Genomic DNA, 27,203 nt, shown 5'->3' on the forward strand with positions numbered 1-27,203 from the left:
CTCCTAAACTAGATTAATCTACATGCAGCATACAGCAAAACTACAGATACTTCCTAATGGTCTGAAGTGCCAGCTCCCATGATAAATATATGCATCCTACATGCAATTATGCCTGTTTCTTAATAGCATTAAGATGGCTGCAAGATACTAATTACCAAATATGAATTTTGCAATTATACTCCATCATACCTTACTCCTGACATAGCTCCTTTTAAACAAACAAGGATTTTGGTTTTGACAGCACCAAAGAAAAGGGAGTTTTCTCCTTTGATCTGTTTTAAATTTCCAAGCGTGATTGTGGAATCACAGAAGAGCAAAAATTCCCATTTGCTGAAGTACTGCCAGGGCTTCACTGCAGCCATTTCCCTGCTATTAAGAAATGTTGTTAGCCCTTTTATTAATCAGTGGGAGGAATTATGTTATTTGAAATGAAAGCAATATCACTAGCTAATTCCTGCTATTCTCCAGCCAGAATTTCAGTGTTTGTCATGAACTGTTTGCAGACTTACCTTTATTTTAATTAACAATACCGCAAAATCCAAGGTATCCCCCGTGCCTGACATGGATGTCATTAGACAAAACACATCTCTTACCTGCATCGCCTGCAAAGATACTTGCAAATAGCTTAGACCACAAGTAAAGAGTACAGAAAAGCCTCTTTCCAAAGCATATGTGAGGGATGTAATGAGAGAGTTGCACCAAAGCCACTCAGACATGGAGGTACCGTTCTTGCAGTGAAGTAAATGGTAAAGTCCCTGGTTGACTACAACAGGAAGAGAATTAATTGAGTGCTGAGCAATTTATACATCTCCCCATTCAGTGTTACCACCTGACATCAAAATAAACAGACATCACGGTCATCTGAGTAAGAAACCGGTTAGATGAGACTATGACAAGGATAATGCAAACCTAATCCAAAATGTTCTATGATTCCAAGTGTGGGAACCTGCAGCATTAAACACAATGTGAAAGGATGCACTAATGATAGCAATATTTTTCCGCTGTTCAGGCGAGCACGGAGACAAATGTTGCGATCTGTCTCTGTCTGCCTTTTCTGGAGTGCTGTTTTATGACACAGTTAATGATTCAGCAAAAAAAAAAAAAGTAATAGCCTTGTACTGCAGCAACTGCAAATGATCTTTGCCTTCCATCTTGGAAGATGAGTAACGGAGGCCTGTGTTTGACCCCTTTATGAGCACTGTGCTTGGGGGGGGGGGGGAAGTTGGAATAGACACCTAAAAATAGAAATGTGCAAATGATACCATAACGCACAGCTACCTTGTTTACCATTATCCTCAGCCATAGATTTATCGCTGTGCTCTTAACACACACTCTACTTCTTTTCTTCCCTCTCCCCCCTCCCCCCTTCCCTTCTAATTGGAACTCAGTCTGTGAAATGTAATTAAAGCTCTCATAAATACTGCCAGCGAGCGCGCCTTTTTTTCTTCCAAGTAACTACTAACATCTTCGAGAAGACCTCATCAACCCCTGGTAGAATACAGACTAATGTATCTTCTCACACACCCCGCTCAGGATGGGGAAGTCAATCTTCCCACCTTCCACATAATTAAAGTCACCCACATTATGTGCTTTTCCTTCGCCACTCCCTCCCCTTCTCACATGCATCACCCTGTCATCAGCTCCTTTCATCTGATTTATTCTGTTTCTAATCACTGAACAAAATCCAGTGCTTTTGAGAAGAGTTGGAGCAGTCCTAGGCATAGCTGGGCACCAGGTTTCCTTTTTCTTGCTTCCTCCCATCTTATATTAAAAGACAGTTCTTTTAAGTCTCCTTTAAGAAGGATTATTTCCTGCAATCTAAAGAGATTATTCATGCCTGCGAGTGAAAAAAAAATACCCTCTTCCATTCAGGGTAAATGACTGAGACATTAACAATGAAATTCAATGGCACTTCAAAGACTCCTTTGGGCCCTAAAGGTTGTGTAGGGCTGCCCGGGGACCCAACGAAGCCGTTAACCCAACAGGTGGCTTCATTTGGTCTGTGAAAAATAGCGGCTGCTTCTCTTGGAGAGGAAAACACTCCTGGATTCAGCCAAACGGCAGCTATAAAAACGTCTGACTCGAGGCAACTCTTAAAGTTTTCACTTGGTCCACCTGGCAAAGGGAGAAGGTGGCTGCTGTGCGTTGCCGGAGCACTGCTCCGGATGTGGCACTGAGTTTTTCCAACAGAAAAGGGCATGGACCTGCCAGGGTCCAACGGTTTAGGAGCCACGTGCGCGTCCCATCCCCAGAGGTACATCGCTACTTCTATGAGGCCGAGTAGCTGGAGCAGGAGACGCTGAGGCAGGAGTCCTGACAGCCCCATACTTCAGGTATTCTCCCATCAAACCACCCCCACAGCCCCTTGGGCACACGGCCAGGGCTCAGCCATGGGGACCGGGGAGCAGAGGGCTGCGTGACCCTGGACCGCAGCATCCCAGGGGACAGAGCCCTGTGTGGTGATGCCCCTGGCTGGGAGGCAGCCCCCTCACCAGCCCCTGGCAGATGCTGTCTCATGATCCCGGTTCAAAAGTTAGGAGAGGCAGAGAAACCGGGAGGAGCCGCTGAAATCCTTGCTAAGCTCTCAAGAGGATAAACAAAGTGTCAGCGTCTTTAGCACTTCATTACTGCTATTGCTTGTTTTTGTTAAGTGCTTTTTTTGGACCCTCATCAGTGAATAGTTGCCAAGCCACTCTAAATACTATTACTGCCAAAGGCCAAGTAAAACCCAAGGTATTTACTGAAGAGGTAGCAATTGCTCTTCTGCTGGATAGAAAGTCAAAAGGATCGGGATTTTAGTTACATTTAATCGCCTGGGCACTGGAATTTGCAACTACTCCGAATGGACACTGTCATGGTATTACGGCTCCGTTTTTAGCAGACAAAGCACAATTCACCAACCAAATGAATTGCAGGCAATACCTTGCACCCCGCTGGACTTGGGTCAAAGACTGTCTTTCCTGTCTGAGGGAGTAAAAGAGGGAAGAAGGGAACGGTCACTGTTGCAATTAAGATTTGGGAGCAAACAGACCCCGCGCCAGACTTTTCCCGAAGCTATTCAGCATACTTTAGCTCACTAAATGCTTTGGATAAACACACTGTTGACTGACTTTTCTATTTTTCATGCTGCAGTAAAATTGAAACCACATTAATACTGAAACCAATTGAGGAAGAAAAAAACCAAACCCAAAACCCAACAGCCCACCCATCAGCCCATCTCCAGTGGACTTTTACCAGCCTCTCTTATCTGCCCTTAATGTAAGTTTGGCAAATAGGTTAGGAAACATCTCCAATGCAGCTCAGGGCTCCAGCCCTACGGGAAGGGCTCAGCAGGGGCAGAGGAGCGGCAAGAAGAGTCCCAGTCCTGGTGTGTGCCCTCTAGCCTGTCACCTCCATGCCTCAGTTTCCCCATCAACAAACCAGATGCCTGAAAAACCTCCCTGATGAAAGGCAGTGCATAAGTTGCAGGCAATGAAACAGCAATTTATTGACATCAGGCACCACTTCCAATGGTGCTGTATCCATCAGGTCTGGATACAAGAAAGCTGAGCCAAATGGAATTTATTTACTGCATTCATTTGCATAATGACCATGTATTTCCCTTCCATATTTTGTCCTAAATGAAGAACTGGGCACTGTACAACTGAATTTAAAATAGCAGTCATCGCACATTGACTAATATCAGAAGACACAGGAACAGTGTGAGGCCATGACAGATGCACAATTGTTATCTGAGCACAAGCAATACTTATCAACTGCTTGCCTACTTTATGACGATTTGTTTTGTTTTATAGAGACGTTCTGCAAGGGTTGCAAATAGCACTCGAAGCCCTGCAAGGCTATCTGACTCCGGCAGAAGTCCCTCTCGCAGACTCCGCCAACACATAGCAGAGGGTTCGGTGCATCACCTCTGCGCAAAGCACAGGGCATTTTGTCCTTCATGCACACTCGCTTTGCTAGTTGCTGTCTGCAATTTTGGAAAAGCCAGAGAAGGGTCTGTGTCATCATGTGCATCCTTGCCCCGTCATCCTCCAGCTCCTTTCCATCTCCTCGCAGGGACCGAGTCGCACCTGGTACAAAAATATGTACAGTAAATTAAATAACTCAGTCATTTCTGCAGCAATAGCCTTCCAGTTTACTGAACTGGGTGAGAGCACCTCTCTGTGGAAACTGTCCTTGCATGGCCAGGCGTTCAGAGGCTCGCGCCATAAGTCTCCAGCAAGGTCAGTGATCGATTTCACGCTTGGTGCCACCCCTCAGGAGAACAAGGCAGAACCATGGAGCTGCATGGTTTAATGACCCAAGGCAGGAACCCATCGTGGGGAAGGCAGAGCCCTGGAGATGACAAGATAACATCACGGTGTAGATCAGTCTCCCTTAATAAGCCACACTAATGCTGAACTGTGTGAAAGACAACTCAGGAGACAGCGCAATTAATGATCTACTTGGTTGAGCACCACTTTCCCTCCTTGCGCTGAGGCAGACTGCAGAAAGTTGGGAAGAAGCTACGTGGGAACTGCACACAGGTTCCCATGAACCCTTGCAAACCGAAGAAGGAAGAGCCAGCCCAGTTTTCTGCTTTTACCTGATTCAACATCGCTTCCTTTCATCTCATTTAGGAGCAAAGAGCAAAGATGCACAAGTTGGCATGGTAGGATGCAGAAGCGCAGTTGACAATTGCGATGCGTATCCCCGGGAAGGCAGCTATCAGGTGCTGGTGCCCTCCACTGGCATTTTCCACCTAATTCTGCAAATTTGCTTGAGGCATCTTTGTCCCTCTCTGCCACAGGCGCTGCAGAGCAAAGGGGTCGGGCGTAAAAGGCCCCTTCTAACACCTGACTTGCTCACCACCCCTGGCCGAAACCCACAGGGTGGATTTTGCCAAATGCATACGAGAGTTTGCAAATTTTTCCCGTCGATTTCCACAGAGCAGCGCTCTCTCCGAGGCTTGCCCCAGCCGACGGCGCTTACAGGACCACGCTGGCACGCTCGGCGCCGCTCAAGCAGAGCGCAACGCATCGCCCCAGCTTGCTGCACCGCAAGGGAACAACCCTCGCCCAGCGCCGCCATAGCCAGCCGGTGTCCTGCATCGATTTGTATGGGGCCTTTCGATCGGATCCCATATTCTTAAAAATTATCAAGCTTGAAGGAGCAGGAAAATAAATAAATAATAACACTTTCCTTCTGGTGATTTCTATTGTACTGATCTAGCTGGAAATCCCATTAGTTACTCACTTTGATCAGGACTGTTCCTCCAGGACCGGGAGACGCAGAAAGCGTCCCACCACGCTGGCAAACGAGCACATCTGAAGTGCATTTTAATTAAAGCCTTCCATTTCTTGAGCTTTTTGTAGTATTTGCATGTAGCTGAACTTTGGCCCAGCTACTGTGGAAGAAATACTGTTTATTGCTGGGCTGTCTGTCAACTTGGCGCTGCTCTTGGCTCTCCAGGTAGAGCTCTCCAGCCCCCCCCTTCCCCGCCCACGAGGGAGGAGAGATGGGGCAGTAAGCTGGGATAAAGCACTAGCCAGTCCTATTACTGCTACTACATTAACCCTTTGCAAGAAACACAGGTGCCAGAAGCAGCATTTCATTTGACTTTCGAGGAATGAACATTAGCAATCACAGAAGATGATGTGGAAAAACCTTCCAAGCCTCGCTGAAACACGCCTCTCCAATAACAGGCAATCCAGGGGGAAAAAAAGCATTTCAGCCTGACACTGTAAAATAGTAATTGGGAACCCATCATTCAGGTGCATTGCGAGCTGGAGCTCGGTTTGGATACAGCACAATCCTTCCCAAGGCGCAGAAGCCAGCTTGCTCCATGGGTGCAGGCACCAGGTGAATCAGCAACCGAGGGGAAAAAATCCAGCCAAATGAAAAATAAATGGATACACTACAAACTGCATATTAAGGACAGGCTGGGCTCAAGGCAAAAGCAAGCAGGCAGGAGGAAAACAGGGCCAGAAAACTATCGTGTTCAAACCCTCTTTGAACGTGGGCCCGGCTAGCGTGCAATTTGGTACAAGGGCAGCAAGAGGGAAAGGCATCTGAACCGTGTGAGCTTTACAAAGCTGTCACAGATACCCACGTAAAAACACAGGCGGGCAACCTCCGTCTTCTGCCCAGCACGTGTCCTGCATGTTCGTACACACACAAAGGCGCACACACTGCCATACGCGTACTTATACCTTCATGAGCCTTCAAATTCCTATCATCAGCACGACAGTTGCACGGGAAAGGAGAAATATCCCACGAAGTTGCTATACCCTGAGTGCTGTTTCTATAGCACAGCTCACTCAATGCACAATTACTGTAACGTAAATGTTTCAAACTACTCTGGCTCCACCGTTATATTTAACTTTTAAGGGAGATAACTATAAAAAGCTTACTTGATACAGTAAAGCAGCCGCAGCCAGAGAGCAAGTGGGACGTTTGCTAAATGCCTACGAGTCCCCTGCTATTTCTCTAACATCACTGGAAGTAGTTTTACATTCTTTTTTGGCTTTTTTTTTTTTTTTTTTGAGTCCTGGTGTCTTAAGAGTACTTTCCAAACTATCATCTATGTAGAGCGTTAAAAATGTAAAACTACTTTGAATGCTAAAATCAGAGCAAAAACATATCAGACAAAAGAACTATCAGCTGGCAGACTGAGACTAAAGAGCTGAACGGGATTTTATTAGCAGTAAAACTCAGAAGCTGCATTCATGGAAAAAAGAAATAATCTATACGTTGATGTCGTCTGGGCAGTGAAACCATTTTAGATGCTTTACTTTTGCTCTCTGCCAAGTACTGCGCTCAGCACAATACAAAGAGAACTCCTTGGCCCCAAAGACTGTGTTTTAAAGTGATTAGAATTAGATTAATATAAGATTACTTGGCAATCCTTTAAAAATATGCCAGCAAAATGGGAAATAAAATTTTAAAGCAGCACTATCACTCTTGCAGTGTAACATCAGTGGCGCGCTGCAAAAACACAAGCTTCTTACAGCTCTGACCTTGCGCAGCTCTTACCACATCTGACCGCAGCACAGCCTGCTCCACGTTTATTTTGGAAAATATCAATAGTTGCTCCTCGTACACCTCTAAAAATTTAGACTCGGGCTGCCCAATCTCTGACTTTACCCCAAGCCTGAGGTTACGTTGCTGGCGGTGATCCCAGCGGCTCCGGGATGTTAGAGGAATCCGTGTCAGTCCTGCTGGCTGCAGCACTTCAAGTGGGGTATTTTGGGCAGCTCTTCCTCCCTCACCCCCGGCCGCACGGCACCATCTGGGTGCAGCCCATGGATAAATTTTCCCCAGGCGTAACCTGGCATTTGCTTTTCGTAGCTCATGCGACTGCTTCACAAATGACATGCCTTGAAGAAAACTAATCGCTTTACCGCAAAGATATTTGTCTCACTGCCACTGGGACATGGTAAAACCTGCACCCTACTGCACAACGCGCAGTAGGTATCATCGGTTGAATCTCATCAGGAGAACTTCAGCGCCTTTCTCTTTCCCTTTTTTAGTAGGAGGGTGGAGGGGGATGACTATTTCTAACTACTTTTATTTTCATCTATAAATAAGATGTTTTAATTTCATGTCAAAATTGAAAGGCCTGTCTCTAGATGAGGAAAAATGCTTTTTATTTCATCTTTTAATGTCCTCATATATCAACAACAGGATCGTCTCACATATTTCAAGAATAAAAATGACCTCCAACTAAAAGTCATATTGTAATTTTGGGGATTTTTTTCATATTCCAAAGAACTCTCTCAATATTCAAAAGCATGTATTTCTAATACTCCAAGTATAACAAAAAGACTTATAACAAACTATGAAAAAGTAGCAATTACCAACTGGGGAGTTATAAATAAAACTGTAGAATATTCAGCTGATCCATAATTCATTTGGTAGCAGACACCCAGCCATCTGGGCTGGAGTGAACCCACGACTCTGGAATAGGACGGTGGATGAAGATCTTGCATTCAGAATAAACGCGGCCATCACAAAAAAAAAAAAAAAAAAATTCAAACAATAAACCTTTTGTGCAACACTGGCTTTCAGGTTTTACATTGTTCTGCCAGCGTGTTTGTTTTTTAAGCACCTACAATTGCGTTCTCTGATTACATGTGACCACGCTTCAAAAATAAAGCAAAATACTCCTTGAAGCTGATTACCAGCGTATGCACGGGACTCCACAAATGAAATTATTCTGTCTTCCTGCCTGAACGCTAACTGGCAGCTCGATACTCATTTTTCACATCTCCCTGGACACAAAGGGTGTTCAGAGCCAGCAGAAGGATCCTGCTGCAAGGCGCGGCGACGCTACCACAGGGTACAGTACAGGGTGCACCCAAGTTTAAATGGAGACCACGGTCTTCGAGGCAGTACCGGTTTACCTCCGCTTATTAAAATACTCCTGTATTCACCTATCCTGGTACGGAAGATTACACTTTGCTTTTAAGAGCACATCGTTCTAAGTTAAATGCTGCAATACCTGCGTTAACGCACTGGAAGCTAGTGCGGCATCTCTAAATGACAGTGCTTTCCAAATAGATGGGCAATTGCAAGCCTTAAACCCTCTATTTATGCCACTAATAGCCCCTCTCTGACCAACGTGAATGTAAAGCACAGCTTAAACTATCAGACATACCAAATTCATATAGGATTGCCTGCAGCTGCTAAAATTTTCTCGGAGTTCATAAAATGATTAGACAAATTCATGGGAGAAAAATCCATTAAGGGCTATAAAGCACAAAGAGGTTGTCCCTGGAGGATGGAAGGAAGCATCGGCATGTGCCTGCCTTGTGCTCATACCCTCACTATAGTATCCACTACTGACCATTGCTGGGAAGATGACACAGCTCAGGCGATCAAGTACTGTTACAATGGACGTTTACAGGCAAGCCCTGCTCGCCGCCCTAGCTGTGGAAAGGGAGTTTTCCAAAAATAAAGATCTGCTTAAGCTTTAGCAGGCCCTAGGTCAGCAGTTCTGGCTGAAAGGTAGAGCTGCAAGACCAGTCTTGCTTCTCGTGTGAGATGCATGCAACTTGCCACATCTACTGGAGCATCCTCTTGGACATTTTTTGCTGTTCCTAAAGAAAATAAGCGAGCTGCCCGCCTCCCCAGGCCAAACCAAACAAGCCTGTGAGGCCTGGAAGTTGCGAGAATCAGACCCTGAACCTTACAGGACTCGAACCTGTCCATTCCCAAAGGCTATCTCTGAAAACAGGCTGCCCAGCACAGCCATCTCCTCGCCTCATTTTCTGATGTTTTCTTCCCAGACTGTGCAGGGCTGCAGTCTTATCGGTTTCAAGAGCACGCAGTTGCTGACACACGATTGCAGCAAGTTTCCCTTTCTGAATCACCCTTGGCTGCTTTTCAAAGACTGGTGTATCCTGAGTGCTAAGGAAAACACCTTCTCCCTTGCTCCCCGCCACTGCACAATCAGAGTGAGGATCACGGCTTTCAGCACACCTCCCTGTGCCAAGGGCTTTCCAGCTGCTCCAAGTACCTAGTGGTTTTTCGGTCAAGTCATACCTCCCAGGCAGCCGTACGGGTTGCTAGGTCCTGTCCTCCAACCCCTGCGCACCTCAGGGTGCAACTTCTATCTCTGGTTTGGCCTCGGGCATGCGAACTCCTTGAAGCATTAGACAAATTAACTCCTCCTCTGTTAGCAAGCACATCCGGACCTTTCTTCCCTCTCCTCCCCAAAAAAGGTTCGAAAATATCATACAGGGGATTGAACGCTGGCTTCTGACTTTTCAAACAGAAAACAGGCAGGGGGCTTATCTGAAAACACACACAAAGAAGGTCTTTTAGTGTAAAGGAGTCTGTGGCACTTGGGATGCCAGCAGGAGAACCGCAGCACTCTCACACCCCCCACCTCCAGGCCAGCTCCGTGGCTGGTGCCTGAAGCCATGCCCAGCATGGGAGATGCTGGAAACAAAAAGCAAAGAAAATTGCTCGGCTCTTTAAAAAGACTGGCTTAAAGTGAATACTCTTGGCAGGTTTTAAACCTAGAAAGGTTTTAAACATCGCATCTTCCCGGTGTGCTGCTACGATGATATGACGGGCACGCGGGCAACCGTGAATCACAACCCATTACGCGACACACCAAGACGTCATGGTAGGTGCTTTCTGTATACAGGGTAGATAAGACGAAAGACCTCAAGGGAGATGCACATCTCTGTCTGGAGTGACAGCGTTACTTAATCATCCAGCTTGGTGAAATCACTGAGAAAAAAAAAATAAAAATGTCACACAGTTGTCCCTTGAAAAGCAAACTTCAATATTAGCAGCACACGCAGGTTGCTTTCTGGAAACTGTCTAAATTGGTGGCAGTTATGTAAACTTGAGCAAAACCATGAACAAGAAAAGGATGGCTAACTCAATCCTACCATTGTCACTTATGAATTATTCACTGGGCTAAAGCCCGCGTGCATGAGGCGCACTTTTTAATGCTCTGTGAGAGTGCATTACAGATGGCTCCCAGCCATCTGTGCTGGCAAGTCCCTTGGGCTTGTATTTTGCAGCGATCCCACAGGGGAGAACCATGCTTTAGCCAGCCCGTACACCTATGAAGGGAGTAAGGTCCTCTGTTTGCCTGCAGCAGCTCTAGGGTAGTCACGATGGAGGCTAGCACACTTTCCACCTTCCCTGGCTTGTGGTGTTGCTCACCCTTTCTAGATACATGTTTTCCAGCAGAAATCATCTGCAAAATCCCCCCGAAACAACACAGGTTTGGGGATACAAGAGGGTGACAGGGCAACTAGTCCTGGAGCTGGAGCCTAAGGCAACTGCATCCTAGGTGGGCTGGTCACATCCCAAGTACCATCAGGTCCACTGTGGCTGGGGGAGCAGAAGCATGCTGGGGTCACCAGCTGAGATTAGCTGATCTGCCTCCTCTTGTGCACAAAACATTACTGTTTCCTTGCTGTATTTCCAAATCCGATTTCAAAAGTTCAGAGGAAAATTACATCAGTCTGAAAATGCCAGACTGATTGCCGGTGCCAATTCTTCTTCTCATTATTTTAAATTGGGGAGAGAGGAAGAGGGACAAATTATTTTGAAAAATGAGAAATGGAGAAGAACACTTTTTTTTTCAGGAAGCAACCCCTTCGAGAGCCCAAACCAGAGGTAGTTTCTGCTGCCAAAAGCTCCCATGCACAGAAGAGGTGGTGCGCCCAGCACCCCGCTGCCTGCGCATTCTCTGCAGTCCTGAAATTAGCGCCGTCTTTTCGTGACGGACAAAAGCCAAACCAACAAAACAGACCTTGGCACTTCTTTGCGGTGCTGGGTTAGTGAATACCTGCCAGCGGGACTCCAGCAGCCAGACCTATCCCACAGCACGCAATTTTTTCATTTTCCACAGCCAGCAGTTCTTGTAGCAGGATTTCTCCAACTGCTGCAGTTGGCTTTGTGTCACTGCCTTTAGTGACTCAACTTCATTACACCAGCCTTCATGAAAACATAATCATACCATCAGAAAACCTGTGAGAAGGAAAGGATGAGGCCCCAGAGCTGCATCTCCCGGTGGCAATTTCAGGGGGAAGATGAGTGGGCTGAGACTCCCTGAAGCCCCATGTGCCCTGCCTGCTCTTATTTGAGAGAGGACAGCTGAAGGCCAGGCTTTTCCACAGATATCCAGCATCTTTGGGCATGGCCAGGCATGGACCACTCCACTCCACCCGCACACTTCCATTACTCGCCTCAAAGGACATTTTTCAGAGGCACCTTAAGAAAACAGATATCCACTTTCCATGCTTGGCAGCTAGTCTGATTGGCAAAGTCCCCCTCTACGGCTGCTTTATTTCTGGCATGGACAAACCGATGATCACCCCCTGGGAGTGCCGAAAGAGCATAATACTGGGAAGCACATTTGATGCTACGGCTCCAGCAAACAGGCCTGGTTCTCCTCCTCCTCAATAAGTGGTGGGACCAGCCAGCGAGACAACAAAATACAGTCACTGCTCCTTGCTTTGGACAGAGGTTTGAGTCAACCTCCTGCTGAATCAAACACAAAAGCATACAGAGGCAATTTCAACACCATACAGTGAATTAAACGCTCATGGCTTGATCCATTAGTATCTCCTTTGACTGCAGCTTGACCAGGGTAAACAGTGAGACTGAGCCAGAAGCTACGCTTACCCACTTGTCCTTAGCATGAGCTACATTCGTCCCAGGTCTACCATTTCCTATAATGGACCTTTCAATACAAGGCTGGAGGCGAGAACTGTGCAAGGGGGTTATTCTTGGCCTGATGCACAGGAAGGCAGCTACGTGGACAAATCCTGCTGCAACTAAGGGGAGTTTGGGACATAACTCACAAACCAGACCCATTTCCTCACAGTCTGCAATGATCAGCAATGTATCATCTCCTCTCGTGCAGCTACATTTACTGAGGTTTATGTGGATTTAACTCCGCACATCATGGAAAATCCAACGCCAGCAATTAAATACTAATGCAAACCCACTAACAGGAAAATACACTTTTTCCTAAAACAGAATTACTGGCAGCAGCCTTCACAATGGGAAAACAGTAAACAGCATCAGGACCGTGACACCCACTGGTCTGCATTAAACTGGTGCCTTTGACAGGTGTCATACTGCCATCCACTGATGTTCCTCCAGAAGATTTCTTGCCGCATCCGTCAGTAGCAACCCCGGCACGCCTTTATTTCCTCTCCTCGAGATATATCTGAATGATTTGTCCAGTACTTCGACAATCCAGTCTAATTACCGGGACAGGTATCTGATGAAGTGCGATGCAATCGCACTCTCTTGCCGCTGGCTGCCAAGCCGGCGCAGGTACACCTGGGTAGCAGGACTGAGATGCAGCCCTGCTCCAGCTAGCATTTTTCTGCCCCACAGTGAGGACCTGTCAATCTCCATCTAGCTGTTACGCTCCATACCGCACCGGGTTTCCTGGCTAAGCCTTGTCTGTAAGAAGGCGGCAAGGGGTGGCTCCGGTGATCTGGCAGCAGTCCTCATGGTCCCAAATGCCATTGGTTCGCATTCCTGGAAGGGCTCCGCAGCAGACAAGTGCCACTGGGGAGCCCTAAGTTAAATGGCAGGAAGTGAGCCAGGTATGCAAAGGGAAAGACCCTAAAACACAGAGCATGAGGGACAACAGAAGGATAGAAAGGTCTCCAGGGCTTACAGAAGCTGTGCAATGTGCCTGGCGTGTTGATGTGCATGGAAGGAGATGTAATCACGCTTTTGCCTCCCATCACACCTCCAAATAACAGGGGACAATGGCAATTCCCTGCCCACGTCCAAGGTGACAGCTCTTTTCAATCGCTGGGCAAAGGAAGAGCAGACAGGTCTGAGCCCTGGACAAAGGAACAAATCAGTCTACATGATCTCTGCCTGTACAGTGCAAAACCAAGAAGGACACAGTATGCAATGACATCTCAGCCCTACCTTGTTGGAGAAGCAGTGACAACATATCATATCTCACCAGCTTGAGTCCAGTCACTTTAGCATCACAGCGCATAAGAGGGTTTAAATTTCATAAAGTCACTCAAAACAATTTTCTTAGGGTAACTGTTTGCAAAGTTAGGACGTTTTAACCACTGGCATTTGGAATCGAAATGAACTTTTAGAAATTTCCCTTTCCCAACAGCAGAGGCAACTGTTTTCTTTCTGGTTTAGTGGGTGCAAAGAAGTGGAGGGATCCCCAAGTAGCTTAGTGTAAAAGGAAAAAGCTACAAATCCTAAAAGCGTGTCCTGCTGGAAGGAAACATGTTGAAGACTGCAGTAATTATAACCTACGCAACAGAACCCCCCCCCCCCCACGTATTCGAAGAGGCTGAAGTCAGCCCTCCATGCTGGGGGCTTCCACCCATTTCAAGGGGAGGTCTGCGCCAGGTCTGACTGGCTTGGACTCCCACCCCAGACATTTCCCCAGGTTGAAGATCCACTTACCTGCCTGGTTTGTGGTTACATTTACAGACACAAACTGCCGGGCTCCGGGGTTCTGGTCGGACACTCCATTCACTGCCTCAATTTCAAAGGTATAGTTTGTATGAGCAAGCAGATCCACCATCATGACAGAGGTGTTTTTCAGGCCGGTTTGCTGGGGGAGGTACCTGACATGACCGCCACATGCCTCACACAGACCTGAGTGTGAGTTGCACTTCTTGCATGCAATATAATAAGACACATCTTTCCTTCCACCAGTATCAGCAGGGGGAATCCATTCCAGAAAGACACTAGTCTCGTTAACATTTGAGATGGCACTCCGAGGAGCAGAGGGGGGTCCTGGTTTGTAAAGTGAGAAAAACACATGGTAAAAACAGTATTATCAGTCGTCCTGCTCTCTACTACTCTCTAGGCTGAAAAGAGATGACCCATTGCTCACGTGCCAAAAAGTACACAGGGACCATTTGCAGCAGCACCCGAAGAACTGGGAAAACGGGGATTTGTTCTGAGCACTCCCACCTCACCTCATCCTTGGGATGCGGCCACCTGCACGAGAGGACAAGACACAGGGCTGGCTTAAACCCAACAGGAGCACTCCACCCCGGGGCATTGCCTCTGGTGCTCTCCCTGCTCTTCCTGCCAAGGCTGCTGCGAATCTTTGTCCTGCCCAAGTCACTGCTGCCTTCACCAGGGGCAAGATTCCCCCTCCTCAGCCCACCGTGCCTGTATTACTAACCCTAAGTCCTAAAAGAAGACACACACAGGGGTATTCACGCTACTTAGGTACTCAACTCAGATGCTGAATCTTTGCTGTGCGTGCACCCGCCTCTCCCCATTAGCCGTTTGGCAACAGTGAAACCTAAGCTTGGGCATCCAAATCACACCTAAGTGGGGCGTTCAATGAAGCCCAAAGCAGATGGTGATCTACATGGGCCACTGGAAACATGGCCGCATCCAGCTACTCAACGGCAGCCTTCTTGGTCCCTGCCAAGCTCCAGCACGGTTGGTTAGCCGCACCGCACTTGCTTATTTTGCCAAGCCTCCCCGCTCCGGATGCCAGTGTGGCGCTGGCAAGGCTACCGAGGAGGAACAGCTGCTGCAGAGCTACCAGAGCTACTGCAAATGGCGAGCTATTTTCCTTTGACCTGCTGCTGGGAAAGGCCACGACTGGGCAAGCAAAGCCCACCTGCAGACACCTTCAAGACTGCTCACTTGCAGAAGGTGCTGCAAGCTTTTTGGTTTTAACAGGCTTGAGTTGGAGATGAAGGGCAAGCTGCAGATACACGCTGAAGACAATGTGAAAGGACAAGCGGGAATCTCATGCAAGACATCCGTACGTTATATACTCAGGGAATGCTAATGAAAGAGGAAGAAAGGGGACATTTATCAAAGCAAGACAGGATGGATTTTAACCATGGCACCGCCAGAAGCCATACAGCAAAGACTGGGATTTTTCCAAGGGAGGCAGAGGAGGGAAGGCAACACACTCCCCTTCGGTCTGAATGAAGCTGTCAAAACCCACGAGCAGTTCCTTGAAAAGAGCCCAGCAAGTAGCTTCACCAGCTAGAAATCCACACAAACTTAACACCCTGTCTTAAGCTGTCATCTTCTCGTTTTGTTGTGATAATTAAACTTGATTTGTTATTTAAAACAGGCAGTGTTGCAAAAATGAAATTAGCTTATAAACCAGAAGCATTCTCCTCAATTTCCCATTCCTATCCCTTTTTTAAGTCTACAAAATTGGTAACACTGATCAAACACCATCATGATTGTGACTCAAGCCATTCTGGTTCATTGAGAAACTCGCTGCCACAGGAAATAAATATTTTTTTTTTTTTCTTGGAGGGGTGGGGGGTGGGGGGGCGAGCAGTTGAAGAGTAAAGCTAAGTTAGTTTAGGAAAGAGCAGATCAGCTTTGCTTTGTTCGTGATCACTTCAGATCCTACAAACTGGGAGCAAGCTGCTCACAATCTGCGCTGCAGGGACAGTGCTATTTAAGCCGACACCAAGGTACAGCCCAAGTCAGGACTATTTTTTGCACTGTCATACTCGTAGTGATATAACGGAAACGAAGAAATTCATCACTGGAGCTGTGTGGAGTTATATATATTGCACTCAGAGTTTTTTTATAAGTTTTCTTAACCGGTTAAATTGCCCTATTTTTTCTTCCACTGGATGAATGCCCTTTTACTGCTACCAGTACTCTAGGAAAAAATAGAGCACTCGGGCATAAGAAACACTTACTGGACAATGTGTCTTTAATGGGGGATAAATTATTACTTTTGTAAACTCACCAGAGGCTTTTACTTGCTTTGTACAGAAGAGTCAGCTGCTCTTCTTGAGGGCTTAAAAACATCAACTTCAGTGGAAGCGCTAGTGGGCCTTCATAACCTATAAGATTAGCGTTCTCACAGGGGCTCAGAGAAAGGTCTTTAGTAGTCTACAGATATCTAACAAGACCTACTTGAAGAATCCTGAAACCGCACTTTTTGATAAATCACAGCTGGGAGAACAAAAATGGTGTTTTACCTACAGAAGAGGGGGCCCTAGTTCTGCTAAGAAGGTCTGGTTTAATTTCCAACCTCCTTTTGTCAAGGACAAAGATACTAGCGTACTGATCTTTGTTTTCTTCTGTTTTGATTTGCTACTTTATACCCTAAGCAGGTAAGATTCACCCCTTCTGCACCACTATTTACCGACCAGAGGCAAATACTTTCTAAAGACAAAGATGTTGGTATTTTTCTTGATGGACAGCAAACCTGTTGTTTGCTGATGCACATATTTTAAAAAATATAACCTGAGAGAGAAATTACCTTCGAGATACAAATATATATATGTACACACTCAAATTGAAGTTAACTGTAAACTTTTTGTGAGTAGAACATTACACCAAATACTATAAAATCTTTAGTTTGTCCCATGTGTCATACTATTAAAAGTATTTCCCCGATATGCTCTGAACAGCAATAGGGTTACTTGTCAGAGATGGGAGGGAGAAAAAAGGGTGCAACTATGTTTTCATTTTAAAGAGATGTTGTACAAGGAATTGAAGCTAGGATTACTTAGTTAAGAAGAAATAAAGGGCAATTACTTCCCAGAAGATACATAATAATAAGATAATTCTCAAATGCCCATCAGGACCAAGTATTTTTTTTTTTGTCTGAGGGCAATAATTATTTCAGACTGCATCACAGCACTAATAATTTCAAGATTACCAATCATTATTTATAAAACATGCTTAAGGAACTGGAAAAAATAAAAATGTATTCCTCTCATTGTACTTTCCTGAGCAGTTGTCAGTGACTAACTGCTCAGACTAACTGAGCAGTTAGTTTTCTTTAGTGATGCTGTGGGTGGTGGGGAGACTCATGCAGCTTGGGACTGAAAAGCGTTCGTTTTAAATTAGGAAAATGTGATTTTATAGCTATACCGACTGGCAAGGGGACTTTGCAGGTGTAGAACTGAAAACGCACATTGATATATTCTCTAAAATTAACTAGATTTCAAGTTGAGGAAATCCTATGAATATTATTAACTTCTGCGGTAATAAATAATAAAAACATACAAAAAACTTGCAACATTTTCCTACCAGTCATGATTCAAGTCTGTCTCGCTTGTGCTTCAGTTCATGATGAGATGTTCCCTTCCAGATCTAATTGGACTGGTTTAAAACATTAGTGTCCCTACCTACTCTTTACTGTCCCTACCAAAATTTACTGTCCCTACCAAAATTTACTACCCCTGCAGCTGAGCCGGGGTAGCACATGGGCCCTCCTTCAGCACAAATATAACTGGATTAGGACAAAATCCCAAGAAAGGATGCGTAAGGCAAGCAAGGGTGACTGAAGCACACGGAGAAGGCTCGGATGATCCACTCTGCTTTTGGGATAGTAAGCGTGAATGCCAGCAGAGATGCTGCAACGTCCTCAGCTGTTGCACTGGGGTTTGCAGTGGGCAACAGAAGCCGAGCGGTGCCTTGGTCGGTATTAAACCCCTCATCTGCCCCAGAAGCACTTGGTACCCTGCCAAGCCATATCCTAATACAGCTTCAGGCACCATGCCTGTGCTTTAAAGTAGCTTATAGTAAGTTTTCAAAACAAAAAAAATACCTGAAACAAAACCACCCAAACGTTAAAAACCCCTAACAAACTTTTCTTAAAAAAAAAAAAAAAAAAAAAAAAAGCATAAAACCCCCCAAACAAACATAAAAAGAAAATCCCATGGCATTTGCAGAATCAGAAATTACAGCCTTTACCTACAGGATTCAAATTGCACCAGAAACCTGGGGGAAATAAGCACTCAAATTGCATTTCTTTTTAACATGAGCTGGTCACCAAGCTTGTTTGTGCCCCTCTGAAAATCCTGCCCTACGCTCAGGTCATAGGCATGCATATTCCTCGGGGATGGCAGCTCTTTCCCCATGCCAGTTCACCAGCAGGATAGACTGGATGTTTAACCCTCCATCCTGAGAAGGGACAGAGAGCAAAACCACCGATGGTGGGCAGGATGCACTGTGGTCACCAGCAGTCTGGCATAACTCCGGCTTTGGTTCTGCCTGCTCAGAAAAGCCCCTTTTACGTGCATTTCCAGAGCTCAGAGTACTCCTCTCCCTTCCCATTTCCCAATATCATGCTAGACCTCATCATCTCTCATTTATCTGTGTTTTTGAAGTCAGGCCAAGGGGCAAAAAGGACATCAAGAAGCCCTGGTATCAAAGTTTTTCATACTGTAACCCACCCTAGCTAGGGCTCTGAAAGACACCGGCATGTCTGTTTAATAAACTGAGAAGTGCTTGCATGAGTCATCCCCCCAAGACCACTTTGATCCTACAGCACCAGCTACTGCCATGCTGCCTAAGGCTGTCTTCTGCTTCCCTGCAGCACACCTTCCAACAGGCACATCTTTCATGCTCCTTTGGCTGGTGAAAAGCAAACACAGAGTTCAAGGGCCCCGATTCTGCTCCAAGTCCCTCCTGCGGGCAAGCAGAGACCTGCCGAGGGCAATTTCCTTTGCGAGGGCATCTCTCCAACAGGAACAGACTTCTTCTTTCTCTTTTTGAAGTGCAAACTTGGGAAGCTTGGAAGGACATCTGTATTCACTGGGACGAAGGCACAAAAGCCACTACTGTGCCTGCATGATGCAAGGAAACAGTATGGAAAGTCACCTCTGCACCGCTGCCCAGTGGCTCTGAGCATGCATGGACTCTTAAACCCACTTTCTTCTCCACCACTTAAGTTCCTTGGAAGCTCTACCTGCTCCTTCCCCAGTAGATCAGCTCCTCTTTGGTACTTTTTAAACTGCTTTTGCACTGCAAAACTCACATTCGGAGCATGAGAGACCCAGCTCAGCAAAAACCTGTGGTCTGTTCTACACTTGGTGGGACTAGCTGGAGGTGTGCAAATTACGGCCCTAAGTATCTGAAACATAAACTGAACAAGAAACTTTCAAGGTACAGCTGACAGGATAGCTCACAGATGGCAGGAAAAGGGCAAAATTAGCGATTCTGATTCCACCGACTCCACTTTAGAATCATAGAATCATAGAATTGTCTAGGTTAGAAGAGACCCTTGGGATCATCGAGTCCAACCATCTACCCTACTCTACAAAGTTCTCCCCTACACCGTATCCCCCAACACCACATCTAAACATCTCTTAAACACATCCAGGGATGGTGACTCAACCACCTCCCTGGGCAGTCTATTCCAATGCCCGACCACCCTTTCTGTGAAAAATTCTTTCCTAATTTTCAGTCTAAACCTACCCTGTTGGAGCTTGAAGCCATTCTGTCATTAATTACCTGTGAGAAGAGACCAGCACCAACCTCTCTACAGTGTCCTTTCAAATAGTTGTAGAGAGTGATGAGGTCTCCCCTCAGCCTCCTCCTCCTCAAACTAAACAGTCCCAGCTCCTTCAACCGCTCTTCATAAGATTTGTCTGCTAGGCCCTTCACCAGTTTCGTTGCCCTCCTCTGCACTCGCTCCAGCACCTCGATATCTCTCTTGTATTGAGGTGCCCAAAACTGGACACAATACTTGAGGTGTGGCCTCACCAGTGCTGAGTACAGGGGCACAATCACCTCCCTACTTCTGCTGGCCAGACTATTTCTAATACAAGCCAGGATGCCGTTGGCTTTCTTGGCCACCTTGGACTCCCAATACCCCGATTTGCTTGTTATGCTACCCTACCCCTACACCAAGGGGATAAACTCTACATTTTTGTTGCAGGTTTGGAGAAGCAGTTTCCATTGCTGAGTTTTGAGGCTATCCTGAAGAACGACCATCTCTAGGCAGCTTGGAAAGGTAAGGCTCTCTCCCTGCTTGTTTAGTGAAAACGAGCTAAGAGATGATACTAAGCAGGACCACGTAGACTCTACCCATGCCCAGCACTGACAAGCGCTACCCATCGTTTCCTCTGCGTGCGTGCCCCACACCGGTACCCACGCACGCGCCGATGCGGATGCCTGAACACCATGCTGCTAGCTGAGCCCACCCATGAGCAGACGGCAAGAGATGGAGCATCCATTAGTTACAAAAACGCTTCCTGGGTTTCATGCCAGCTTTTGAAGCAAAAGGCTCCAAAAAGTCTGTTCTCGTGTAACCGGGGCTACAGTGGACAAAGCCAGTGACATTATAAGTGTGTCAAGGCTAGTTCAGACTCCAGCCCAGAGCCTGTAAAAGCACATTAATGAGGATCATAATTTCTAGTCACAGTACAGGAACAGCTTGAAAGGATTAAAAACAACCCTATAAGCACATGCTTACTTGTACAGGCCATTGTAGGTGGGTCTGATTCCTTCCTAAAATAGTGTTCTTCACACAGGCAAGATGTGGATGCTTCATCAAGCGTGTAGCTGTGAGGGGGACATTTGCTGCAGGATGGACTGTGGGGTGAAGCTTTGAAGAACCCAGGTCTGCATACTGTGAAAAGAAGAACCACAGGCTAAGCTCTCCCATCATAAAATTAGTCTTTTCACATTTCCTTTAAAAAAAAACCCCAACATATCTTCCGCTAGAAAACAGACACTCACGAGCTATTTGGTTTCTGTATTTTTAAACAGTCTATGCCACTAACAGACAGTGCATACTTAAATATCTGCATAAAAAGAGAATGAGAAGCTGTTGATTTTTATTTCCCTTAGCATCTGCCTTTACTGGGTATTTATTTTCCTTTTTGAATGCATTAGAGGTAACATCTTTTGGGCTCTGATTTAGAAAACATTATTGTGTTTGGGTTTTTTTTTCATCCAGTCTTAGAAAAACAGGTAAAATACATTTCATGGTTTACATTTCAGATGTTCTACGCCCAGAAATCAATGTCTCAGCAAACAAATAGCAACACGGTGGTGGAGGGGATCTCAAGACTGACGGCTTCAAGACATTGTGATAAGGCTGTTTCCCTAGGGCCTTTTCCCCTGCAAACCTGTGATGAATTTTAAAGTGCTCCACATAAGACATACCGCCCTGGGTATAGCCTGAACCACGCACGCTTGCCATACAAGATATTCCTTCCAGCTCCAATAGATATGCATGATGAGGCACAGAGACTTAATACAAGAGGTATTTTTGTTCTCACAAATACAATATATGGCTAAGGGTAGCTTGGGATTTTTTTTTCTCTTTTTTTTTTAAATAATTTGAAGTGAATAGAGTAATAACTTGTTTTCAGCCTCCTGAAACAAGGGCTCTTTCAACTAAGCAAAGCATTCAGCACTTCACTTGCATGCACAAACTCAGCCAGGAGCGGTGACAGTTACAGGTTTGCATGTATCCACCCCGGCTTTAGGTGAAAAACAGCTGGCCCTATAATCGTACTCTTACGGGTAGAATTACAAAACCACTGCTGGCAAAAGGAGGAAAACTTGATTTTCTGTTTGTCTCAAAAAGCAGAGACAAAGAGACATGTTAAAGCAGCTCCAAAGTGCTCTTACTTTTTTTTCCTTAAGAGATGCTCTAAAATAATTCTGCCGGGTATGGTATCAATGATGCACAAGTCCGCTATCAGACTTATAGAAGTCACCTGGAAATCCCAGAGTCTTTCCATCTGTATTCAAACTTCCCCAGTTGTAATTAGCTTGCAAAGAAAATGAGCTCACAGCAAAAGCATTAATATTATCCCACCAGGAATGTCACAGACAATCACAGCACAAAGGTCGCGTGCTAAAATTCAGCCAGTGATGACAGAATTCATCTTCACGGTAGATAAAGTGCAGGTTTTTACTAGTGATCCCTTTTCCTCTGATGGACCAGTTAGGACAACTGCCTCTAAAGCTGGCTCTGCTTCCTGCAGTACCAGAGAAACTCTCTTGACATCTTCCCTTTCACGTCACTAGCTTCTTCACCAAAGGTGAGACACTTGCACATCAGCTCCTAACCCCAGAGCCAACTGCTAAGTTTGCCGATGAAGATCACTCATGCATCAAAAGGCATGTGATCCAAGAGCATCCAATAGAGCTCCCCCAGGCCCCACCTCCAGTCTTGCCCAAACCATGAAGCTCTCACAGCTCTGCAGCCTCTCCAACCTACTCTAGGGTATGCTCATCTCCAGCACGCCTGCTGACCTCCCCAAACTGAGCACCCTCCCACGCCTTCCCCCAGCTCCCTTTTCTTCCCACAAGACAGGCAGAGTACAACTAGTAGGACTAGAGGGATTTACAAGTTTTAAAAACCCAATTTCCAAAATTGCTCATCATCCAACTAGTGCTGCACATCTAGGCTGTGAGATCTGCAGGACGCAGTTCAACTGCTTTGTGTCCATACACCAGGACCCGTGACCAGACCTAGGGCTGATTTTATTCTTGATGGCTCTTAGCAAGCTTGCCAAGAGCCATCCTCATGCTTTATAGCACATTCCTCAGTTCCTAGCACAGAGTTAATTTCTTTAATTTACTTCACAGCCACCTTCAAATGCTGCCCTACCTACAGCGAGGACTTGTTATTCAAGCTCTGGAGAGTCTTCTGGGAGAGGAGACCACCAAACGGCTCCTCTCTAGCCTACAATTTGTATTTCAAAGCCCAATCAAACTCACTTGCACATGCAGACAATAGAGATGGGGAAATGAAAGCACAAAAATGCGCCACATATAACGAGGGCAGCCCACGTCTAGTGTGTACTCGATGTAATTAGCCTTCAAAAGAGGACCTGAATTTATCTCATTATGCCCCATCAAGACAGACAGAAAATCATTACGGCACAAGAGTTTACCGTGCTTCTATTTTGTGCAAAGCAGCAAATGCAAAATAAGTCAGTTTTCCTTGACAGATTTTGAACGAGGTGCAGCTTGTTAATGACGGTATGATACGTAGCTCAGCTCAAAGGGAATCTTTGGTTTTCATGAAAAAGTATGTAGCCAACAGATGTACAATGCAAATAACCCACGTTTTAATGAGGGATGCGAAATAAAACTGAACTGGACCAATTTTTGTATAATCTGCAGGCTCCCATGGGTCAGGTAAGTCCCTTCACTATCCAAAAGGTATAAGGAGGAACACTCAAGAGCATGAAATTACACTGAAGATTTCACCATGAGTCCTCATAACAAACAGCCAGCAGAGCAGCATGCTGTCGTATCTAAGAGAAATACTCTCGCGTGGCTTAGAAAGGGAGTATTCAGGGACAGGATATGGGATATGCAAAAAAAAAGAAAAAAAAAAAAAAGAGGACAGAAAATAAAAATAAATGCAAGAATTACCACAGCAAGTGGTGGGGTGCTGAGTCTACAGCCTTGCAGCAGATGCTTTGGGGAGGACAGAGGGGGATTTGCAGGGTTCCCCCAGTGTAGCCTTCCAGCTTTTCACGATAGGTGGCTTGGGGACCACTCCGGATGGAAACCACACGCGCACTACCGTGCTCAGGAGCAGGAGCAGCTGCATAGGTGTTTCAAGCATAACTAGTATCTATTATAAGGCTTTTCTCTGTACCTTTTCCTACGTTTGCTTTGTACACAACACAAAGGAGAGGACCACCACCAGAGCTGGTGAGGTGGTTCAAGCAACAATCCTCTAATAAACAGAGATGCTGTGATGACACGGCTGCAGTTAGATGAAAACTGACCCAGGAACATCTTACGCCTCCACGCTGCAGAGCAGGTATCACGGTAGCCAGATGGGCACAGACCTGGCTGAACTCAGCAGCCAAAAGCCGGTACCATGTCATTTTTCTTGCCACTGGTGGTAACATCTCAGGTATTTTGGAAACTGAATTCAGAGCAGAACAGGGCCACAAACAGCTTACCTTGCATGCACCTTGGGTTTTGGCCTTTATCTTACCATTCCTCTTCTGACAGTCAACCTTACAATCTCTTCATGTAGTATACATGATTTTATTTAAAATTACATGGGTGTCTGGGGTTTAATTTTTAATTAAATCTTATTTTAGTCTTCTTATATTTTTATCTCAGAATTTCTAATTCAACAGCTCTTGAAAGGATACGCAGAACTAGCACAGTACAGTCATGCACGTAATGGTACTCTCTCTTTTCAAGGGGGTAGGAAAAGCAGGAGAAATAAGATGAGCCTAAGACTCCCCATAATCTGCTGCGAGCCAGCTAAAAAGAAATGAAGTTTTACGCTGTTGATGAGATCTGCTTCTTTCTTCCTAATATTAAAACTGATAACTCCTTAACTGATTAACAGCCAGTGATGTGTGAAAATAGTCTTTAAATTAAATTGGTTGCTAGAAAAAAAAAAAAAAAAAAAGAGTATTTATAGACATAACAAATATGCCATAAAGAACCTGCTGGTGTTCGGGACAAGTGGGATGTGTTTCTCTTAGTAGCATATCCATTATCAACAAATTAATTTCACTCTTTTTATTTTTAGTAGCAACCACAAAATGTTGCGGGCACGGAGTATTAACGTCTGTGCAGCCTCTCGCTTGCACACTTGAGGACGGGCCAGAGAGAGATGCAGCAGTGAAGGACAGCAGCAAGAGCCTCTTGGGACAGCAATGGTGTGAGCTGCTCCCTTAAACCGGCAGCAATCGGATTAGAAACTGGCTTCGTACCTTGCAGACAGGAGCCCACAAGAGCCATGCTGCTAAAAACTGCCTCTTCAAACATGGATGGATGGAGGAGGAATCACTGGTCCTCTTACAATGAAAAGTGCCCTCTTCAAACGACACGCTGAACTTTATGTGCTATATCAGTAGAAGAGACAGTGAGTTAAAAAAAAAAAAAAAAAAAAAAGGCAGCCAGAACAAGCCAATAATATCAAACAGCTGGGACTACTTGACAGATTATTTTCTGCAAGCCTTAACATCAAATGATTCGCAGCTGCATCCCTGCAACCCTTCCTGAGCTCAGCTGAATACCACATCCAACAGGCAGGGCTCCTCTCCTCTCCGTCTGTCCCACGCCTTCGATGCACAATGACCCCAGTCAACAAGTGCTGGAAGCAAGGACCGCCTCCAAGGCTGTCTGTACCCACAGGCACGAACATGGCCATGTTGGTAAAACCACCCAATTAATATCAGTGGGACTTCCAGTTCTGTCCCTGGAGAGAGAAAAGCTAGGAAACACAACCCAGTAAGCCTCGAAACCCCAGGAGATATGAAAAAGGTCCAACCTATTACTCCCGTCGCACTCTCATAATGCTGGGAGGATAAGCTCACACAGTACTTAAGTGCTTAGGATCAGCAAAGTGACCTTTCATGTATCCCAGAAAATAAAGCTCAAATAGGAATTACACTGTCTCCCTTGCAGAGCACCAAATTAGTCTCCACAGTAATCAGAAACCGCAAGTATAACTCATAAGGCAGTGCCGCTAATCCATAAATAAAGCTTACAGACAAAATCTAACAAAAACTAATGAGGATAAGGACGCCTAGTCTAGACGGAGCACAGGTTATCTGGCTGAAACTGAGGTTTCCTCCCCAAACTGCAAACCCCCTCTTGCTTCTCCTTCATACCCTTTAGTCCCATTTGCCTTTTCAGACTACAAACTACTTCGGGCAGGAACACGCAGCTCACCACGGCTTTTAGAACCAACAGCAGCGCAAAACTCTCTGCTCCACGGACAGACCACCAAGCCAGCTCTCAGCTGAAACACAGGCAGGACGTGGGGAGTGTGCGTGTGTGTTTTCAGCAGAAAGGAGAGCAGCTCTGGAGCTCATCAGCTCTGCCTTCGTTAGCACATCGCTCTGGTGCGGGGAATACGCCTTCAGAGTTGAAGGATTTGAGCAAAACCAAGCTACAAATAAACCAATCCCCAGTTCTAGTCTCTGGAGCTGCCATGCCTTGAAGCGTTTGCACTGAGAAGAGGGGGTTGCTGCCTCTTAGATGTGTCCAAAACCTAAAGAAGGGTTTAGCTAGGTAGGGTCTTTACGATGTGGAATCAATTAAACTGCTGAGTGGCTCCAAGCCTCAGCTTGTGCTCCTGACACGCATTTTTACTTACAAGAAAAAACAAAAAAAAACCCACAGCAGGCTGTCTTCACGTCTCCCAGCCAATACAAACAGATGATGCTCTTCTAAAAAGTATTTCAAGAACTACAGCAACCTGCCATCGAGCATCCTCCTGCAGAATTTACAAGTAGGGTCCCAAGAGCTAATCCTGCCCTCCCTAACAGCCCTCCTTGAACTGCGGGCAGAGACCAAAATTGCTGCCAAAGCTACAGAAAAATGTGTAAAATGCCCTGATTATATCTCCTTTAGGGTTGGTCCCTCTATCTGCAATAGTGCTATGTTGCTTCCTGCAGCACGCCTTGGGGATTTGAAGGGAATTAAATAAATACCCACTAATAAAACACCGTAATTCAAAGCTACCGGTTTGCTTGAATCCAGTTGACTTGCCAGCATCCCTCAGCAACTACAGCACCCAACGCTGCAGCCCAAGGTCCTTTTAAACGAGTTCCTGGAGCTTGCTGGATTAAGTGGGGCATCTGAGGGCTTTGCGCCTCGAAAAAGAGACTCGACCCTTACCTTGGATGTAAGCCGATTCATGCATCTCAAGTGGGACATACTCTTTTCTAAGAAAACATTGTGTATTTTGATGCTGTTCTGTCCAACCCCCCCACTAACTCAGGGGGGGATGCCTGAGTTGGCCCCCACTAACTCAGGGGAATTGCCTCCGCTCCACACTGAAATCCGCTCTAGCTCTGAATACCAAAACAACCTTGAAAACTAGTATATAAATAAATTAGTACTTTCAGTTCCTCCCTTTGAAATACCACTTTTTCTACCACGTGACTCACTACGTTGTCACATGGCAATTTATGACATGACCATAGATGCTGGAAAACTAAGAATTAACTGCCACTAACGACATTAATGTGTTTCTTCTAAACGGTATAGAACTT

General features: G+C 45.8%; 1 protein-coding gene across 4 annotated transcripts in view; it reads right to left on the minus strand.

Moving 5' to 3' along the window:
- EPHA5 (EPH receptor A5) overlaps positions 1–27,203 on the minus strand; it is a gene marked incomplete at its 5' end in the record, with an annotated part of 202,024 nt that overhangs the window by 68,904 nt on the left and 105,917 nt on the right. For all 4 annotated transcript variants that reach the window (XM_082483149.1, XM_082483148.1, XM_082483151.1 and 1 more), the window contains 2 exons: positions 13,915–14,250; positions 20,672–20,827. In XM_082483149.1, coding sequence (XP_082339275.1) covers positions 13,915–14,250; positions 20,672–20,827 — 492 coding nt within the window. The remainder of the gene's footprint in view (positions 1–13,914; positions 14,251–20,671; positions 20,828–27,203) is intronic.

This window comes from Vanellus vanellus (genome assembly GCF_965231255.1).
Source record: "Vanellus vanellus genome assembly, chromosome: 4".
Classification (NCBI taxonomy): Eukaryota; Metazoa; Chordata; class Aves; order Charadriiformes; family Charadriidae; genus Vanellus; species Vanellus vanellus.